At 36.1% G+C, this 21,027-nt stretch overlaps 1 protein-coding gene and 1 long non-coding RNA gene across 2 annotated transcripts in view; one reads left to right on the top strand and one right to left on the bottom strand.

The window, feature by feature from the left end:
- LOC582052 (low-density lipoprotein receptor-related protein 1) overlaps window positions 1-21,027 on the top strand; it is a 131,025-nt gene that overhangs the window by 25,817 nt on the left and 84,181 nt on the right. The window contains exons 2-15 of the mRNA XM_030974056.1: window positions 5,830-5,946; window positions 7,357-7,488; window positions 10,115-10,258; window positions 11,974-12,102; window positions 13,979-14,104; window positions 14,629-14,759; window positions 16,007-16,109; window positions 16,553-16,715; window positions 16,986-17,223; window positions 17,630-17,804; window positions 18,213-18,338; window positions 18,742-18,987; window positions 20,032-20,203; window positions 20,671-20,884. Of these exons, the coding sequence (XP_030829916.1) occupies window positions 5,830-5,946; window positions 7,357-7,488; window positions 10,115-10,258; window positions 11,974-12,102; window positions 13,979-14,104; window positions 14,629-14,759; window positions 16,007-16,109; window positions 16,553-16,715; window positions 16,986-17,223; window positions 17,630-17,804; window positions 18,213-18,338; window positions 18,742-18,987; window positions 20,032-20,203; window positions 20,671-20,884 (2,216 nt within the window). The remainder of the gene's footprint in view (window positions 1-5,829; window positions 5,947-7,356; window positions 7,489-10,114; window positions 10,259-11,973; window positions 12,103-13,978; window positions 14,105-14,628; window positions 14,760-16,006; window positions 16,110-16,552; window positions 16,716-16,985; window positions 17,224-17,629; window positions 17,805-18,212; window positions 18,339-18,741; window positions 18,988-20,031; window positions 20,204-20,670; window positions 20,885-21,027) is intronic.
- On the bottom strand, window positions 10,474-11,208 carry LOC115919805. The gene is made up of 3 exons (XR_004062017.1): window positions 11,138-11,208; window positions 10,714-11,072; window positions 10,474-10,648 (listed from the first exon to the last, which is right to left on the bottom strand). It is a non-coding gene; the product is annotated as an uncharacterized LOC115919805 (long non-coding RNA).

Here is a 21,027-nt window from a genome sequence, read left to right on the forward strand (position 1 = left end):
TACAATAATATGACCCTGCATAAACTCTTTTCCAGAGTAATTTAAATCTCATTTCAAAGTAAGGTTTCAATAGCTGTCATGGCAGGCCAATAATCTTTCATTTTTATTCCAGTAGTTTCTTTTGTGTTATTTCTGATACAATCTATTTCATTTACAGGAGGGCTAGGACAATTTTTTGTAGATGTAAGCTCATATTTAGGCCTATATATTAGCTTATAAATACATGCATGTGGTGTTCCGTGTTGTCTGTATACATATTATAAGTTTTTTTCCTTCTAAAACGTCTCATTACTTACATGTAGTAATAGTATTCCTGGGAGGGTTTCACAAAGACTAAGATCGACTTTAAGTTGGACTTAACTATGGCAGGCTGTTCATGCCACTGTTTGCTCTCAACATTTACTGGCTTTGGTCTCTCAAGGGACGTACAAATCTAAATTTTTTTAATACTCATTAATGAAGGAAAAAATATTATCTAAAGATCATAATGGTGGAGAGCAAACAGTGGCATGAAAGGCCTGCCATAGTTAAGTCCAACTTAAAGTCGATCTTGGTCTTTGTGAAACACCCCCCTGGTCTATATTACATAGGCCTATTGGTTAATCTTTTGTTTCTGGCAATAACACTAGAAAGTGATATAGGCATACCCTTTTTTTTACATTTGCAACACTCAGGCATATATATATATATATATATATATATATCTTTACTCATCAGTCAAGTTTAAAGGAAGATCAAGGATAAACAGATCATGGACCTATAGAACTGATTCAATAATACTGAGCTCAGACAAGCTGAAAGTTTGAACATGAGGAAAAGCCACTACATGTACCTGTACCAATAGGATAGTCTTGGGCTGTTAATTACAGCCTATCAAAGCATTATTAGTACACAGATTCTTACCCTAGCATGACCTATCTGACTTGTCAGAATGCTGCAGCCAGGTGTGAACGAGTTTTGATAGTCAATTAGTGTGATTAAGAGCTTTTCATTGACTAGACCACTGTGAAGTAGACGACCAATCATGTGTGTACCCTGGCTGGCAGGGGTTCATTCAGGAAGTTGTGATAGGATCTCAACCAATTAAGCATGACTGAAGCATGACTGAAGTATGGCTCCCTAGGGAGATGTGGTCAGGAAGTAATAGCATTAAATGTTTCCTCACTCAAGTTACAGAGATTACACCTCATATATTGATAGCAGGATGATACCAGGATTTTGACTTTGAAAGAATAGGACTTGCATGTACATGTACTTCGATGTATACTTTCAAAGGATCACCTGTAATTGTTAAGTGATAGTAGTCTTAATTGGATAACTTGGCTAGCTGAGGCTAATCTGCCACAAATGGACCCTGTGTTTGCTATATGTTCATGTATTTTACAGTTTTAAAGAAAGAAGTCTGGAGTTAGGCTAATTGGGGACATGGGACAAGGGACAAGTGGTTTAAAGGCCGTCTGTACTAGTTCGACCAGGGGGGATTAGACCACCCAGCAAGGTCACTGACAGGTGGCTATCTCATCAACTCAGCTCTCAATTAACATAAGAAAAAGAGGATCATGGGGGACCAACGGGCACCGATTAGGCATTGTTTCCTATATAGAGGGAGCAAGTAGCTACAAGTAGTACAGTCGAGTGCTTTACCATAAAATACAGGATGCTTTTACAGGTTTTGATGCCTCTGCCTGCTAAAGCCAGTGAAGGTGATGCTGATGGAGGCATAATATGTTTTCTGTTTGTCTGTCTGTCCATCTGTCTGTCCTGCTTTCTTCTTATAAAAAAATATGATTTTTGGGTAAAAGGTGAAAGGTCATGGAGGTCTTTTTCCATTAAAACTTCGGGTTTTAGCCTTGTTATCGCAATGTTTCAAGAATAGTCTGAGCCATGAACTTCAAACTTGGTATAAGTGTGCAAAGAAACGCAAATACCAGACCTGCCAAGTGTCCTGCTTTTTGAGGGACAATCCCACATTTTTTTCAATATTAAAAAAAAAAAAAATCTGAGTGTCAGACCCTGTTTATTAAGGTATATTCTATTTTTTTAGTAAACCTATTTTTTATTTTTGAGTAAGCTTATATTACTTTAAATTGTTGAACCCCTATTTAAAGTGTACCTTTAAACTATGTTTCTATTAAGATCACCTCTCTGGTATATGCTACTGGTGAAACAAAGAGATGGGAACAAAAAGACCCCTATTCTATAGGCCTTGTTTACGTCTTAAACCCAGACCACTTCCTTTATTCGTAGAGTACATAAATCATGAATGACCAGTGGATACACTTTAATACTGGTACCCCTTTGTCTTGGGGATAGGGAATAGTGGGGTTGTTTGCCTGGTTTGGAAGAAAGATTGGCTTTCTCGTTGAGAGCAAGTTTAGACTTCAAGGCAGATAGACGTGTGATGTAACTTCCCCCAGAAGTTACTATGTCGCAGCTTTTTAAGACCTGCCTTGATTTTGTTTCTTAACAGGTAAGCGAACACTCACCTTCCTAAAAGTATATTCATGTTTTATTCTAGTAAATTATAGAGATATCACAAGTTCCTAATGCAATTTGAATTAATTGTATGATATTGTTTAGTGTGATTCTCCTTACGTTGGAAAACCCATTGTTATATTTTCATGTGTTTGTCCCTTAACTTTTGATACAAGATGGTTGTGACTGTGTATGAATTAAGCTACCACTTTCCACAAGCCAGACCTATTTATAGATATTTCAGTCATTGTAAAATACTTTTGATTAGATAGTTTAGTGATAGCCCAATAACTACTTGTAAGACGATAAATACTCTTGTTGAATTACTGTGTTCCATATAAAGAAGAATTATTATTGATTAAGTAGGAGAGCAAGTTTAGACTTCAAGGCAGATAGACGTGTGATGTAACTTCCCCCAGAAGTTACTATGTCGCAGCTTTTTAAGACCTGCCTTGATTTTGTTTCTTAACAGTGTTCCACCATGGTTCCACCATGGTTCCACTTCCATTTCCCTCGGGACAAGAGTTGGGACTGCTGTCGTTGTTCAGGCAACGCTCTCCGCCTGATCGATGTATTTAGTGCTTACTGACGAACGACTTGTGTTTTATCATTTGTACTTCATATGAACATCTATTCTTTTCTTCTATTCCCTAATATGTTTCTACTGTACAGTGTAGTTTACTTTGCTCTTTTGCTATCATTCTTGTAATAAACATTGTAAAGCTTTGCATGTAGCTGTTTTTTGTAAGAATTGTATGTTTGAAATCAGAAATGCCAGTTGTCACACTGGGAGTTTATTATCGGTGTACCTTTGACACTGAACATTAATAAATACCTCTTTGGAATTATCATTGGCACAAAATATATGTTTCAGACTTTTGTATTTTAATGGATCTCCGTGTTTACTAATCTTAATTAATTGAACCGGCGCAGGCATAGGAAGCCTGTGTAACATGATCTTTTGCTATAGTCATTAATCAGTGAATCAAATAATGCCCAGTGTTTGTGAACTTATGCATTGATAATCCTTATTTTTAAGGCCTCTGGATACCCTTTTGAACATTACTGACAGTGCCAAAACCCATGAGCTTCTGGGGCTCTGCCCCCCTGGACCCCGGTTGAGGCCTCAGGTTCAGGCAGTCCCCTGGGGCGGTATTCTGAACCCTGTGTTATCTCTAATATTGTTGTATCTTTGAAGATAAGATAAAGTTGGTATTCTGAACATTGTTGTAACTTTTGTGTTATCTTTTGTTGTATCTTTTCTCTCATGTTATTGGCCGCGCCTGCGCTCATACTTTGGTGCGCTTGTAATTGTGCGTATTATTAATAAAGTGGCATTTAATTCTCATTTGCATATGCGCACGGTAGATAATATGTCGAGATAATTGGTATTCTAAAAGTTGTTGTATCTTTTATCTTATCTTATCTTGCATGGTATTTACAACAATATTTACAACAGGTAGGGGGTTGTTGTATCTTTCGTGGTGATATAATGGCGGCAATATTTTTTGCCCAGAACCAACTTCGTGCCAATAGACGAGTTAGAAGAAGATTGTGTGTTGACCGGAAACATCACAGATGAGAACTTTCTAAGATATTACATGCCAGGATAGGACTATTTTAATGCTCTCATCTTAACCAATATAGTGAAAGCGTGATTTGTCTTCATGATCCACATTCAACAGCGCATAATGATGACGCGCGTAATAAGTGCTCAAATAACTAATTACGCCCAAGATTAGTATGCGCTAGGCGCATCTTCAGATATGGCATAAAGTATTCCTATTGGTTGATCTACTTATCATGCTTATATAAAATAGATTTTGATTGGTAGGGTCCATAAAAATGGGCGTGTCATCAATGGTCAAAGATAAGATAGAGGCGGTCCTTCAAGAGATAACACAGGGATAAAACAATGTTCAGAATACCAACTTACAACAATATTAGCGCTGTGTTATCTATGGAAGATACAACAAAAGATAACACAAAACTTACAACAATGTTCAGAATACCACCCCTGGACCCTACGCTCCACTTGTATCGCCCGCTTGCTCTAATGGACTCTTGATTACGACTTCCAACCAGAAGTTGACAGTCGACTTCGATCTTCAAAATGGCGCGCGACTTCGAATAGGATTTCAAAGGATACAATGGTTTTCCTGCTTGCCATTTTGTTTTTGAGAAAGAATCATCGTCGAAGACAGAGTAATAGCTCAAACAATAGGGAGAAAGTGAAACGTCATTTGCAACAATTTTAGGATTTTCAAAGTCGCGAACCTCTGCATGCTACTCTGAAAACCTTTGCTCCGATCCTCGCTGTTGTTGTGGATGATGCTTCGTATTCTTTAATATTCATACGCTGCACCATTGCTTGAAAGATATCCTGAGGCCGAGCTAACGACTCATGCTTTCACACCTGACAGGTTAGCGCAGCAATTGCCGCGCCAACCCTACTCAGGAGCAGGGCCAACTTAGCCCGGGAACTTGCAGAGCTAACTCACTTTTGAAAAACCAGGTGTGATTTCGAAAGATAGCCCGGAAACTTGCAGCGCTAAAAACCCATTTAGCCCAGAAAAAAACCAAGTGTGAAAACGGTATATGTGAGTTGATGTACATGTACATGTACCTGATATGGTGATTAAACCAAGGTTATATCTAAACATTCTGGTACTATAAAAGCTAAATCCTTGTAGAAGTCAAAGCCTTAAATTTGAAAGAGGATACTTCTACTTGCTGTAGAAGTACTGTATCATACTTTCATGGGCTGAATGTTTGATCCAATCAACAAAGGTTTATAGTTTTGACACTGTATCTGCAAAGGTTCATAATTTTAAAACATATATGTCCCATGTCAGGGGTGCTCATAATTCTGAAAAAGAAGTAGGATTCAAAGGTTCATTATTATGAAGGTGTTTTTTTCTTATTAAAAGTCTATTATTCTCAAAATAATGTATACCATTTATTTCCTTATTCCCAATGTTGATACATTTAATTCCTCAAATGAAATAGGGTTCATAATATCTAAAATGAAGTATTCTTCATTATTGCAAAGGCTGTAATTTCATTTTAAGAATTGTGAATGAACCCTATTTGATGTACTGTACGCTCCATGCTCTTACGGTATGCTCCTGTATGTATCATGCAGCTATTATGCACCTTTTTGGGTTTATGAAAGGGCTAGTAGCTCATCTCTCTCTCTCTCCCTTTCTATCCATCAACCACACAGATTGTATATGCCTCATGATGGGGCATGTTAGAGTCATTATAATCTCAGCTCAAACTCTAAATCATTTTACCATGCATTCCCTAGAGTTTACAATCTTTCTCTCTTGTGTCTTTGACTCTTGTTGACAGCCCGATGTGTTCCTGGAGTACAGTTTGCCTGTGCTGATGGAACTCAATGCATCCCATCACCATGGCGATGTGATCGTGACCCAGATTGTAGAGACGTCAGTGATGAAGAGAATTGCAGTAAGTTTTCTTTAAGCAGTTTAACCTTCTTCAGACCACATGCCAGTGACATAAACAGTTTGCAATCTTATTGCATTGATTGCTGTACATGTAACACTTTTTAATGCATCAATGATAAGTGGAGTTCTGGTTGTGCATATTGCAATACAAACTGTCTGGAAGTGGAATCAGTTGGAAAAGATTACTTATGAAGCAAAGTATACATGGAGGTTTTGGAATCACGAAAGTAAGAAGAAATTAACCTACCGTAGTCTTGTTGAAAGTCACATCCACCGCACACATATATAGTTATATGGGACTACATACAGATGTGGCATGAAGGTTTGGCCCAAACTTGATAAATGTTGCTCGTCATATTTCCAATCCGAGGGCATCCAAAATTTTGTTTGTTAAACTTCCAAACTGCTGTAAAAAGAATGAGGTTTTTGCACCTTTACCAGAATTTTACCTTCTGTATACAGGTGTATAGGTACTTTAGATTTGGGATTTTCCTTGACTTGGTCTTCTTCTAAAAATCTACCTGTGGGCAATCATTTCTATGATTTTTGTCGAAGGGGGGAGGGGGGGGGGGGGCTGTTAGTCCATGAGATATTTTCAAAGGGGAAGTCCACTCTGATATTAGGTAGGTTTTAATTAAAGCAGAAAAAAATGAGAGAAACATGTCATTGAAAGTTGAAGCAATATCCACCAAAAATAGGAAAGTTATGAAATTTGAGGTTGTCATCAGTGAAACACAAATGGACAACATTGGACATTTCTTGCGAGCTCCTCTCCAATTGGGTTTGAACAGAAAATGTTATGATTTCATTTCTTTAGTTATTGATGATGGAATAGATTTGTTTCATACAGGGGATTTGCAATAATTATATTTAGGGTGAATGTATGAAGAAAAAAAGATTAGAGAAAATATAAATTTTCAAAATTTGTTAGTACAGGGCAAATGGGAGGGCACGTCACAAAATATGTGACAGAGTTGCCAATTTGTGTTTCATTGATTGTACCTTAAATAATTCATAACTTAAAAAAAATATTTTTAATCGGTTTTTGCTCAAACTTTCACTGAGCTGTTACTCTAATTTTGCTGCTTCCTTTAAAACCAACTTAATATCAGGATGGACTTCCACTTTGATAGAGGGATGATAATTGTTATAAAGGTTATAATAACATTATCGAAGAGAAAGTAAAAATTGAAGGAACCTACATGTAGGAAAGGATTTGATTCAATGAATATGTTGAAGATAGCTTTGTTTAATTGCATAAAGTCACATAAATAGGTTTTTGGTACTCAACATGTACATGTCCAACAGATTTCCTGGTAAATCTGTATGTAATTGTATACACGAGGCATTTAGTCTCAAGATAACATGAGGATTAATTTGTTCTCTTTTCTTTTCATTTCTGCCATTGTAGCATACACTGGTGTATCATGTCAAACAGGTTTCTTCCAGTGTGCTAGTAGTGAAGCACAGATCTGTCTTCCTGAGTCCTTCAGATGTGATGGTCAGATAGATTGCCAAGATCACTCAGATGAAGGCCCAGATTGTAAGTCTATCAACAGTACCAGTATGTAACACCTTTATAATGCCTGATGCCCACTTTCATAACATTATGAAAGAGAAAGGATGATGTTCCAATAACAAGCTTTGGAGCTCTCTATCCTGCTACCAGATGAAGTGGGTTGTCACTCATCTCTATGAAGCTACTTGAAGAAAGATCCCACTGTGTGTTCTGTATTGTCTTCTTAGGTCGTAACCCACCCAGTCTAGAGTACATGTACATGTAGGTAGACTATCTTCCTTTCCAGGGATACCAATTCCGAACCTACTAGAACACAGATTCATAGTTAGTTTGTGTAGGAGACAGATTGTCAGAGCTCGTTAATATTATACATGTACATGTGTGTCTTCTTTGTTATGTTATCAGAGTGGATACCTACATAGGAACACTCAATGTGTGCACGTTTCCCCTGTCTGTACACACATCATTAGGTCTTGTTAAACAATGATGCTGCAAACTGCCTTGAAAAACACCAGATGCATACACTTTCTAATGGGTTGTAAGATAGAGTAATATAAAGTACACCATATCATTAGTTTGTGAAAGCATTAATGTTTAGGTGTTTGACCTCATGATGCATGAACATTGCTCTCATGAATGTTGTGATTACTGGGTGTAATGAGGCGTGAAGATAAGTTTCATTATGAGCTAGCACATCATCTAGCTACATCAACCCAGATTACATGTTAGGTGTTCAGTCAGGGCTTGACACTAACATGCATCAACTGAGCAGCAGCGAAACCAATTTTGGACTCTCCTTACAGGGCCTGCTGGTGTGACCAGCTGTTAATAAATGTTATCTGTTGCTACCTGAACTGGCTTTTGTATCCAATTGCACAATATACACCCCAACAAAAGAGAAAAATAGAAGATGCATCCAGAACCAAGAGCACTCAAAATCTAAGGCTGGACCCCCGAATCCAAAGTGTTAACGTTTGGCACATGCAGATTCTAAAAATCTGTATCCATACTTGTGCTAAAAGGATTAGTGTTTGAATTGCATTCAGTGATGTTTTGAAGTAAAGTCATTAGAGCAAATGTTTATAGGTCATACTGTGACTTTAGTTGAAAGAAAGGAAGTGTTTAAACTGGTTTCTAGAATGTCTGTCATCTTGATGGACACATTTCGGGATTGATACAAGTATGACTTACATACGATATGCTAGTATTAGTCCCTCATATACGGTAGGTGATCTTAGCTTTGTATTCAAGGTCCAATAAAAATAATCAAGTTTTGAAAGCATTGTTTGTTATACCATTCAACACAGTGGATACCTGATATGCTATTAAAAATCTAATTAATGTTTTTTTTTTATTAATCTCTGTCTTCCTCTCTTTTCCATTTTCTCTCCTTTCCTCTCATGGTAAAGCGACTCCAGTATTAGCTTAAGTTCAAGTTCAAGTTCAAGTTCAAGTTTTATTTATCTTTCTTTCATAACACACTTTACAAATATGACATGAATATAACAAATTTAACATAATATGGCGTTACAAAGAAAGATGAGGTGACCTTGGTTGAAAGCAAGGCTTGTGGATTTAAGGTCCCTCATGAGTAGCTAATGAGTATGTCCTAATATAACAAACTTGTCAGATAAGAATAATGCATACATTTAAATGCTGACAAACTAAACTGACTAAGCAACTGAGAAAATATAAACATAAATAAGTATAATAAAACCTACTGACTACTTAATAATGGCTTTAAACAAGAGAAACAGTAAAAAAAACTACGAGCAACTGGACTGAAACACAGACAAAACAAAAAAAGATGGACAGATGAAAATATGTGAGAAACAGGAGTAGAATTATGCTGACATATGTATATAGTTAATAATTTTCTTAAATATTGACCACAGCTATAAATCTAGACGATATCGACTCAAATAAAGTAACTTCACTTTGCGCTTAAATACATAAATACTGACCGATTGCGCTATTCTTGGTTCAAGGGAATTACAAACCTAGGTCCAGTGTACCCCAAAGTAGTAAGGGCAAATTGCGTTCTAACAAGAAGCAAGTGATATGCTTGCGCCTGACGTGTGGAATAACTATGAACTTGGTTATTTTTCTTAAATATTCTAGCCAAGGCCACTGGCAGTAGACCTGCATTCAATTCATACATTAGAGCTCCTAGTTGTAAATGATAAATATCTTCAACTTTCAAAACACTACTATTGTAAAAAAGAACATCTGTATGCGCAAGATAGTGAGTATTATAAACAATTTGTATTACTCTTTTCTGTACCAGTAGTAATTTATCCATTTGAGATTTGAACGAGTTGCCCCAAGCTAGCACACCATAGTGCAAATATGGCAAAATTAAAGTGGCGTACAGCATACGTAAAATATTCAGTGGGAACACAGATTTCAATTTATATATTACACCAGTATTTCTTGACAATAATGTACAAAGTTTACTAATATGGTCCTCCCAATTTAAATGTTCATCAATATGCAAGCCAAGAAATTTAAATGTAGATACTCTTTCAATCTCAACACCATTGAACATATATACCGGTATATCAATAATCAGAGGAATTTGATCTGGATGGAGATTGGAGAGTCATGCATTGTTGATTTGTAATTGATGCTCTGTTTTCTTGTACTGTAGGTCCTGTTCCACCTCCGTTCGCCTGTCCTCCATCCATGCCGTATCAATGCTTGGATGGTAATAGCTGTATAGCATATAGCAGTATCTGTGACTTTGTTCCTGACTGTGATGATTGGTCAGATGAGGGAGCATTCTGCAATCCAGGTTAGATCTTCTTCTTCCTCATCTACTACTTATCATGTAACACTTCTTCTTCCTCCTGTAACACTTATCATGTACTACCTGTCATGTATTGTAACACTTCTTCTTCCTCATGTAACACTTATCATGTACTACCTATCATGTAACACTTCTTCCTCATGTAACACTTATCATGTACTACCTATCATGTAACACTTCTTCTTCCTCCTGTACTACTAATGTCATGTAACACTTATCATGTACTACCTATCATGTAACACTTCTTCTTCCTCATGTAACACTTATCATGTACTACCTATCATGTAACACTTCTTCTTCCTCATGTAACACTTATCATGTACTACCTATCATGTAACACTTCTTCTTCCTCATGTAACACTTATCATGTACTACCTATCATGTAACACTTCTTCTTCCTCCTGTACTACTAATGTCATGTAACACTTATCATGTACTACCTATCATGTAACACTTCTTCTTCCTCATGTAACACTTATCATGTACTACCTATCATGTAACACTTCTTCTTCCTCATGTAACACTTATCATGTACTACCTATCATGTAACACTTCTTCTTCCTCATGTAACACTTATCATGTACTACCTATCATGTAACACTTCTTCTTCCTCATGTAACACTTATCATGTACTACCTATCATGTAACACTTCTTCTTCCTCATGTACTACTAATGTCATGTAACACTTATCATGTACTACCTATCATGTAACACTTCTTCTTCCTCATGTAACACTTATCATGTACTACCTATCATGTAACACTTCTTCTTCCTCATGTAACACTTATCATGTACTACCTATCATGTAACACTTCTTCTTCCTCATGTACTACTAATGTCATGTAACACTTATCATGTACTACCTATCATGTAACACTTCTTCTTCCTCATGTAACACTTATCATGTACTACCTATCATGTAACACTTCTTCTTCCTCATGTACTACTAATGTCATGTAACACTTATCATGGAACATTATGATGAACATTCAAACAGAGGCCCTCCGAGATGAAGAAATGGAATATCAGGAAGGTTTATTTTAACAAAGGATATAAAAGGCAAGTCTTGTCTTTTAGATACTCCTTTTATGCTTTCGAGAAAGGATACAATTCAAGTAACAGTTGTTTAAACTTGTTAGAATGTGGTATGCATGAGATATTAGTGTATGATGATGGAGATACTTCGCTCATCTTTCTACTTTGTTAAAGGGCAACTCAGGCCCTCTATGTTCGTTTACATTTTCTCTATCCATTCAATTCAACTTGCAAGTGGGACCAACTTGCATTTGATTATTGTAAGCTGCATGCATATAATGGTATGATGTGGCCTTTTGTATCTTGACCTATGAACTCATGTTCATGTTCATCTATTGTTGATGTATAATAATAATAATAATAATAGCGGGTTCTTGTCTTGAGCTCGTGTCTGCCAGACTTGAAACTCCTGGCGATCCACAGTTACTACCCTGGCTCTAGAATAGCTGACATTGTGGCTGTCTAGCATTTCAGGGAATTAATTTCTGTACCCATTTACCTCACCTGGGTCGAGTGTGGCATTAATGTCTTGCTAAAGGACATTAGTGCCCCGGCGGGACTCGAACTGGAATTCTTGTGATCCACAGTCTTGTGACGTATCCACTAGACGACACCTCCACATGTAGAGTAACCAATTGATTTTTCCCATTTGTTTATAATACAGAGAATGGAGGAGACTGTACCAGGATGCAGTGTGGAGATGATCAAGTATGTCAAGAAACCATCAATGGTGGTATGTGTATCTGTCCAATAGGATACCAAGTCAATCAAAGCAACTCTACACTCTGTGAAGGTAAATACCATTAGTCTTCTATATAAATACCATCTAAATGGTCATACCTGTTTAAAGGCAATACAAAGTTTTGGGAAATTTTAAAAATTCGGTGGATAGCCATTCTTTACAATTTTGATATATTTAGATGCCCCTGTGGATGTATTATAAGCACTAGTAAATTCAGTCCCTAAGACACTTCTGCTTTCGAGAAAAATTGAAAAAAATTGAAAATTTACCGGTGCTCCCGGTAAATTTTGATAAATTTCAAATAGCGCCTACGTCCATACAATGGTAGCTGCGACCCTGAAAATCTCAGAATATGTAGTTGTGGTATATAATTTCCAAACGGGAATAGCTAATCAGTCGATTTTAGTCAAGAAAAAATGTTTTTATAGCTTTATTAATATCTTGAACTTGAGAGGGAGCTATACATCATAAAGAGGTTATTATTTACAATGTCATAACTTTAGACTCGATTTCAACCACGACAACGATCACTGAATATTGTAGGATCGTATATGCTTCCAATATGTTCACTTTGAACCAAATTCATGACCCCATACCAAAACTGTGTATTACCTTTAAGATCATGTACAATGTTTTTCAAATTCATGGTTCATGTGAATAATTTGTTTAGTAGTGCATTTAGTTGGCATTAGTTGTCAGAAAAAATGGCCAATGTAGGTCAGGATTATTTATGTACATGTAGTTAATCATATACATGTATCTGTTCAGTTTTCCCTTAAAAGCACAGTTCAAAATACGGATGGTGACGTTAAAGGTCCGTCCCCAGATGTAAATAATCATATCTGACTGATACACGTCTGTAAAAACTCAATTACACACACACCAATGTTTTCATGGTTTCAAGATTTTTAAAACTTAATAGAATTTTGTCCTTAAACAATTTTGTCTGTGATGTATTTAGAAAGTCATTTATTACCCATAATACCAGTCATTTAGCAGTGATTATATACCTCACTTAAGTAATCCAGCCATCTGATTGGTCGAAATTGCATTCATAAACTTCAACTGTTCCTGTAAAATTCCCGGTAACCATGCTTAAAACATTTAATATTTTTAATAACCATGGTTATTAAAAAAATAGGTCAGTCTCCATGGTTACCCCATAGGTTTACATGTTAAAAAATGGTTTGAGCGATGGAGGATACCGTATGTGTGCGAATAATTGGTCGGTAATTTCAGTACAATTGAATCTCGATCGATCTTACCGACAATTTTATCTTGCATTGTTGACATGAAGACGAAAATAAACTTCCAAAAACAAAAAAACAACATCTGCCGATAGATCTTGATCTAAGTTCGTGCCAATATGCATTGCAAAAGTAAAAGAAGAGTCCGTATATGGAGCTTTTGCGAAGCATTCATCACACGCAAAGCCGGTTTCAATCCATTTTAATGTATATATAGTACAAAACTGCCGAGCATGTTAATAACGCGCGATGGCCGAGAGGTCTGAGGCGCTGACTTTAGATGCATCACCTTTTGTACGCAAGAGTTCGAATCTCATCTTGGACCAAAAAAAAAAGTATTTTTTATTTTTTATTTTTTAGTCTATTTTTTTCGGCATATAAAAGTATTAATGACTGCTTTAATATTCGAGAAATAGTTGTTTTTATACGCTCTCGGGAAGGTTACAATTGGGCTATTCCCCTCGGCACGCCTCGGGTAATAGCACAATTCTAACCTTCCCTTGAGCGTATAAAAACAACTATTTCTCTCAAAGCAGTCATTAATACTATACTGTTAAATGGTAGGAATTCAATAAATTATTGAAAAAGCATTCAAGAGTGAACTTGGTAGGTTTGGTGCCTTTCTTCTGGTCTTGCCAATGATGTAATTCTGTTTGGGTTTAAAACTCTTGTTTTCTCAGATATCAATGAATGTGACATTTATGGCACATGTGATCAGATCTGTAAGAACACTCCCGGATCCTATTCATGTTCCTGTGCTGGCGGTTATATCAAGTTCTCTGAAGGAAGATGTCAGTCAGATGAAGGTAAACCAACTCGGTCAAATTCATTAACAATGATACACACAATGCAGACATGATGATCTTCATAACAGTTACAGTGGTTGTCATTCATTTACAATGATACACACAATGCAGACATGATGATCGTCATAAACAGTCACAGTGGTCATCATTCATGATTTCTTCACAGTGATGGTCATCACATCATGCACAAAGAACAATGCAATGATAATTACATCAACTTAACATTATGATAATGATGACAATAGCTGTCGACCGGAAATAATTTTTGAAGTGAGAAGAAAAGAAAAATGCAAATGTTGAAAGATAGATTTCTAGCAGGGCAGTTTATTGTCACATTCCCTTTTCAGTTTTCATGACAAATTGTAGCCTAATAGTGCATGAACGAAGACTCAATTAATGCATTGATGGTCCTTCTTTTATCAAAGATTTCTAATTAATATAATTCTCCTAATGAGATCAGGATGTTGTTTTCCTTTGATATGTGTATTGTATGATGAGTACCTTCTGACTGATTGATTGTGTAGATGCCAAGTTGCTGGTAGCCAATGTGGACAATCTTCTACAGCTGAACATAGATGGAAGTAGCATAAACAAGACAAGTTTATTAGCTGCTATGGGCACTAGGGCTATGGACTACAATCTTAAGAAAAATAAGGTAAGCAGTGATCACATATTAAACTGGGTTATTCTTGGAGCTCATTTGCTATGGATAAAGTCCTAAGTTGTTTCTTTTGTTCAAGTGGTTATACACACTGGGTTCTGAAGGATGTAAAACTTACCTGGAATGAAAAGAAAAATAATACTTCTTAAGCTTTCACAGATCACTGTAGTTGTGATACTTGTGAATCTGTATTTATATTAACTCGCCTTGTATATGTAGATAAGTACTTGTATAGTACATTTGGAATGATACATGTTGATCATATACTTATGATTGTGTACCATTAAAACAAAGAAGTTAGTTTGCTTTTCAGTTAAGAGCTTAAAGGAGATGTATTTCGTAAGCTTGGTCACACTGTGATACCTGAAAGAATGTACTTTTCTTTTCTGGCCGAATGCCAACATTTTGAGCCACTAAACAATAGTAGAAGAAGTTTGTTTGTATATTGTATACCTATGTATGTCTAATGTGGTTTTAGTTGATTTTGTTTCATTTCTTTACGACTTTGGCTCCTGTTCTCATTTTGACCTCCCACACGCTTACAATGGAGTAAGCTGTTGCGTTGATAATCAGTTGTGATAATGAAAAGGTGTAGAATGAGTGTTGAATGGGTGTTGCAAAGCTTTGGGATGATCTGAAAATTCTAGATACAAATTTGAACTGATTTCTTAATCCTTCTATTGTTCCCTTACACAATACATTACACAATACCTCTTGAGTCCGGTGCTTCACTGGACTCTAAATCTAAATACCCTTTTCATCATAGATATTACTTTCTTTGGGGTCTGACATTTGTTCACTTCCTTTCATGGGTTATAAAGGCCGTCTGTACTAGTTTGACTAGGAGGGATTAGACCACCCATGGTGGTCACTGACAGGTGGCTATCTCATCAACTCAGCTCTCAATTAACATAAGAAAAAGAGGATCATGGGGGACCAATGGTCACATATTAGGCATTATTTTCTATATAGAGGGAGCAAGTAGCTACAAGAAGTAAATTGGGGCTTTAAGAACATCCAATGGGACCATGCAATATATACTTTTAAAGCTGAGTATCCCCTCATTTCTAATCGGGTTTTAACTTCAAAATCATTTGGTGATTTGGGGTTTGTTTTTGTGTGCATGATGAGTTGATTGTAGTCTGGTTTGTGTGATCATCCTGAGAATATGTTTCCAATCTACAGTGGAATGATATGTTAATGAGATATACATGTATATATACAATCTATCTATTTCTCAGGTTTGTTGGGTGAACTTTGGTAACCATGCTGAGCAATTGAAATGTGCTGACTTGACAAAGATGGATAACATCGAAGTAAAGGACCTGATCCTTGATCTTTCCAGTAAGTAACACATGTCTATTCTTCATATTAATCTTAGCCAAGGCCTCAACATTCCTAAAACCTTCTCCAGATTCAATGGGGGTAACCAGCCTAAAAAGAAATTGGCAAATTAAATTACAAGCATAGTGTGCATCACAAATAAGTTTCTTTGTGTATAACCAACACTATGTGAGGATGGTTTGGGATCATTTTTTTTGCAAACAGCTTTGTGTTTTCATTGCACTTGCCATTCACTCTACATGTAAGTGATTTTCATAAATCAAATTGATGTAGAAAACTTGATGGTCATCACTAGCATGCCTTAAACCTTTGATCCCCATGCATCCAACATATTGTTCTAGAATCTTCTAACTTGATGATTATTTCTGAACTCTTTGATCCATAGATGTTAAATAAATTGTTCTAGAATCTTCTAACTTGATGATTTTCTCTTTGATCCATAGATGTTCAACAGATAGCTCTTGACTGGGTGACAGGTAACATCTATCTGATGGATGAAGTAGTGGATGCTATTATCGTCTGTAGGTTTGCTGGGGATATCTGTATCACTGTGGTAGATGGAGACCTCAGTAGACCGAAGGGTCTCACGCTCGATCCTAAGAAGGGGTAAGCTTCTTTTTTTTATTGATTATCCTCATCTTCCGGAGTTACTACATTGGATTTTTGGATAAATGATTGCTTATCTGGAAGGGAATTCTTATCTATGATAAATTGTTATTTCTGATAAAGTTATGATGGAGTGATTGGGATGTCGTTCGAGTGGGTCTGCAAGCGTTTGAAACAGTGATACACTATTATGACAAAGCCTTTTAGAATTAGAGGATTTATTGAGAAACATACAGTATGTTAAACAGTACTCATCTTCTTTGCAACCAGGTTCATGTTTTACACCGACTGGGGGACCGTGGCGAGGGACAAACCTGCTAAGATTGAACGAGCCAATATGGATGGTAGTGGACGATTGAATCTGAATATCACAAAGATAGTCTTTCCTCATGGGATTACAGCTGATTATGCTGCTCAACGTATCTACTTTGCTGATACACAGCTTGAGATGGTTCAGACAGCTAGATATGACGGCACAGGACAGAGAATCATTGCTCAAGGATCTAGGGTGCGTACTTCTCTTTTTATTTCTCTTTTCTTTCTAGTTTTTTTTACAAAAAGTCTTTTCATAGTACTCTACACCAAGATGTGTTTTCCATGCATAATTCTATATTTTTTTGTAATTATGGATGTACAGGTATTTGCTCTGATTATTTTAGGACCCCATTACAGAACATGCTCATATACTCTTGGTAATAATGTTGGTATTCACTCCTTAGTGTTGTAGATCTTATTTGTGTTTTCAGTGTAGTGGTCCACTTCTCTTGACTTTCATCCCAAATGTTTATAATTTGAATTTTTACTAAGTCTGTATTCCCTCAGACAAAGTTGTCAATTTTGTGTCATCTGTACATGTACCTGGTTCAATGTAAGATTCCGTTTTTTATTATTATTGTTATATAATTTTTCTACAGGTGAGCTATTTGTATGGCATGACTTTGTTTGAGAATCATATCTATGCAACTAAATGGCAGACGAATGCTACTATCATCAGCATTGATAAGTTTACTGGTGAAGTAACAGAGCTGTCTACAGTCACACATCGAGCTGGTTCTATACATGCTGTTCATCCAGAAAGACAGCCTACACGTAAGTGTGATGCCAAGTATTATCTCCATAGTCATTCCTCTACTTGATATAATCTTTTACATGTACAGGCTGTGGGATACAGACCATAATAGTATGCTAGATAACATTTTTTATTTATTTTTTGTACAAAATTTGGGATGTGATTGGGCTTAAGGTTAGGTTTAGGTGTGAATTTGGTGTGGTGCTAGACATTTGATCAGGCTAAGAAACGGTGATATTCAAGGTACTGGTGTGCTTTTTATGGTGCTCGGATAGTATTCTGCCTTTTTCTACAGAAAATCCTCTTTTTTTTCATTGTGTTTGCCCTCAATTTCTCAAATGCTCATTTGCCTTTGTTTCTGATACCTGTACATGTAGTATTTATGATTCTGATACTAATTCTTTGATTGATTTTTCTATTGTGATTAGCAATCAATCAGCCATGTCGTAAGAACAATGGTGGATGTGAGCATCTGTGTTTAGTAGCTAGTGATAGCTCTTCAACCTGCAGATGTCAACAAGGATATAATGTCTTAGAGAATGGAACATGCATCAGTAAGTCCTTCTTACTATCAAGTACACCTTAACATGATAGAATTTTATTATTTTTGTTATCAATTGCTTTTTGTAAATAATTGATAATCTCTGAATCCTAACTTAAAGGAAAACACTTCTACAGATACATGTATATAATTGAATGCTGCAGGAAATTGTTTGTTTGTTATACTTAGTATTTTAATAGGAAAGTAAAATGAAATTTAAGAAAGTAGTGAATCAGACCATACAGTAGTTCATGGAAATTGAGTGATTCTCGTTCTGTAGTAAATTGACGTTTTGAGGAATTTTAATTTCGTAACAATATTTGGTATGTAATTTACTCTTATTTTTGATTCTTACTACCATACTTCCTTTTTGGCATCTAGACTTGATATATTTGTGTTATATTCTTTATTATCAGGGAATGCAGACAATGCCAAGTTTCTTCTGTTTGGTCAAGGATATCCTGGATCAGTGCGAGGTATCCCAGTCAATGAAAGCAGGGATCCAAACTATGAATCTATGGTGCCTATACTGAATCTTCAGAGTCCAAGGGCAGTAGACTTCTATGCTGCTGAGGATTATGTTTACTATGCAGATTCAACAAACTATACCATCGGCAGGCAAAAACTAAACGGAACACACCGGGAAGATCTCCTCAACGACTGTAAGTTATAATAACAAGCATTATTAATAATAACGAATAAGGCAGGATCCCAGATGCTTTCACCTTAACAATTTCACACTCAAATATGTTACAAATAAACCGTTACAGAAAGCTGATTTCGATCATGCTGATGCTTTATGTCTAATGGAATATCTTTATGCAAATTTCAATAACTACGAATACTTTTTCTATATTAGATAGCTTAGACAGATACCGAGATGTGAATGGTCCAAAGCTCGTCACGTGATATCAATTGCGAGGATCCAAATTGTTATATTTTCCTGGCCGGTCACTTTTCAGTGTTATATTTTACCGGCTGGTGAAATGAATATATTTTTAATCAATGCATGTCGCCCTCTTGAGGACTGTATGTCACCAATTACATACATTACACCATTATCGAGGGCCATTTTATTTTTTCAATATTTTTTTTTCATGAATTTTTGTTTTCCCCAGAAATTTCTTTTTCCACATTTTTTTTTTTTTCCCCAAAAAATGCTTTTTTGGGTAAAATTTTTTTTTTTTTTTTTTTTTTTCCCCAAAATTTTTTTTCATTTTTTTTTTTTTTCCTTTTTTTTTTCCCAAATTTTTTTAAATTTTTTTTTTTTTTTTTTTTTTTTTTTTTTTCTTTTTAAGGTAATCTCGACAAATTATTTTTCCGTAATTTTGATTGTCCCCGAAAAAAAAAAAAAAAAATTTCGGGCTAAAAAAAAAATGGACCCCCCCCCCCACAAAAAAAAAAAAAACCAACCAAGTCTATCTAATATAACAGTTATTGACTGGCAGGGGGTATATAACATTCTTTGGACCTGAAGGGAGTTATATTTTCCCTCGTGACCATATTTTCCCTCAGCGCTGCGCGCTTCGGGATAATATAACCACTTTGGAAATATAACTCCCTTCAGCGGTCCAAATAATGTTATATTACACCCCCTGCCAGTCAATAACTGTATAATATTGATACAGTTTCATATTTTCATTGGAATTCTTTTCTTCCAGATCAGTTCCATTTGTAAATGTGTGTCACTCTGTCTTTTTGAATAGATATTACAAACTGTGAAGGAATAGCTGTAGATTGGATTAGTAAGAATCTCTACTGGACAGATGATGGATCTAAGACCATCAGTGTTGCTAGACTAGATGGGTCTAGGAGAAGGTTACTGCTTAAAGAGAACTTCACTCATCCAAGAGCTATTGTGGTAGACCCAGTTGATGGGTAAGTTTTCATTCCTTTTTGCTTTTTTGATCTGCATATTAAACAAGCCTGCTCCTATTAATTGACAAAAAGGAGGAGGGGGAGGTTGGATGGTTTGGAGATATCCTATCCTATCTACCCAAGGTACAATTTAAGTCAAATGATAGATGCATGCATGCTGTGAAGTTTAAGATAGGTTTCTTACATGTATATGTAACATGTCTTTCATTCTCCCTTTGATGTATGATGCACATTCAGGGCTGAGGAGGGAGGCTTTCAGCATATATGTAGTGCAGAACAATAATTACTCTGACTTTTATTTCTACATATATGGAGAAATAATACCTTGTTCTATTACTCAAATTGTGAAGCTAATTTATTAGTCATGATTTGTGTGTGGTTGTGTGAAGGACTTTAGTGTAACTGAACAGGCAGCTAAAATGCTCGTATCTCATTGAACAAGCAGCTAAGATGTTTATATCTCACAGGTATATGTACTGGTCAGACTGGTCTGAGGGTGTTGGTCAAAAAGCACGTATTGAACGAGCCTTTATGGACGGTAGGAACCGAACTGTCTTTGTCAATGAGTACTTGCAATGGCCTAATGGTCTCAGTCTGGATAAGGATCGTGGAGTCTTGTATTGGTGTGATGCTTTTCATGACAGAATCTCTAGAAAGTTTCTGAATGGAACTGGTGATGGGGTAAGTTATATTATATAAAGTAGATGGCAGAACACATTTATTGAAATATGTTAAATATATTCAATATTCAATATTCAATTCAATTTCAATATTACTTTTGAAAGAAATGAGGGAAGACTGAAGAAAAATTAAAAAATCAAATG

The sequence above is a fragment of the Strongylocentrotus purpuratus genome, unplaced genomic scaffold (genome assembly GCF_000002235.5).
Source record: "Strongylocentrotus purpuratus isolate Spur 01 unplaced genomic scaffold, Spur_5.0 spur5_scaffold_7, whole genome shotgun sequence".
NCBI lineage: Eukaryota > Metazoa > Echinodermata > Echinoidea > Camarodonta > Strongylocentrotidae > Strongylocentrotus > Strongylocentrotus purpuratus.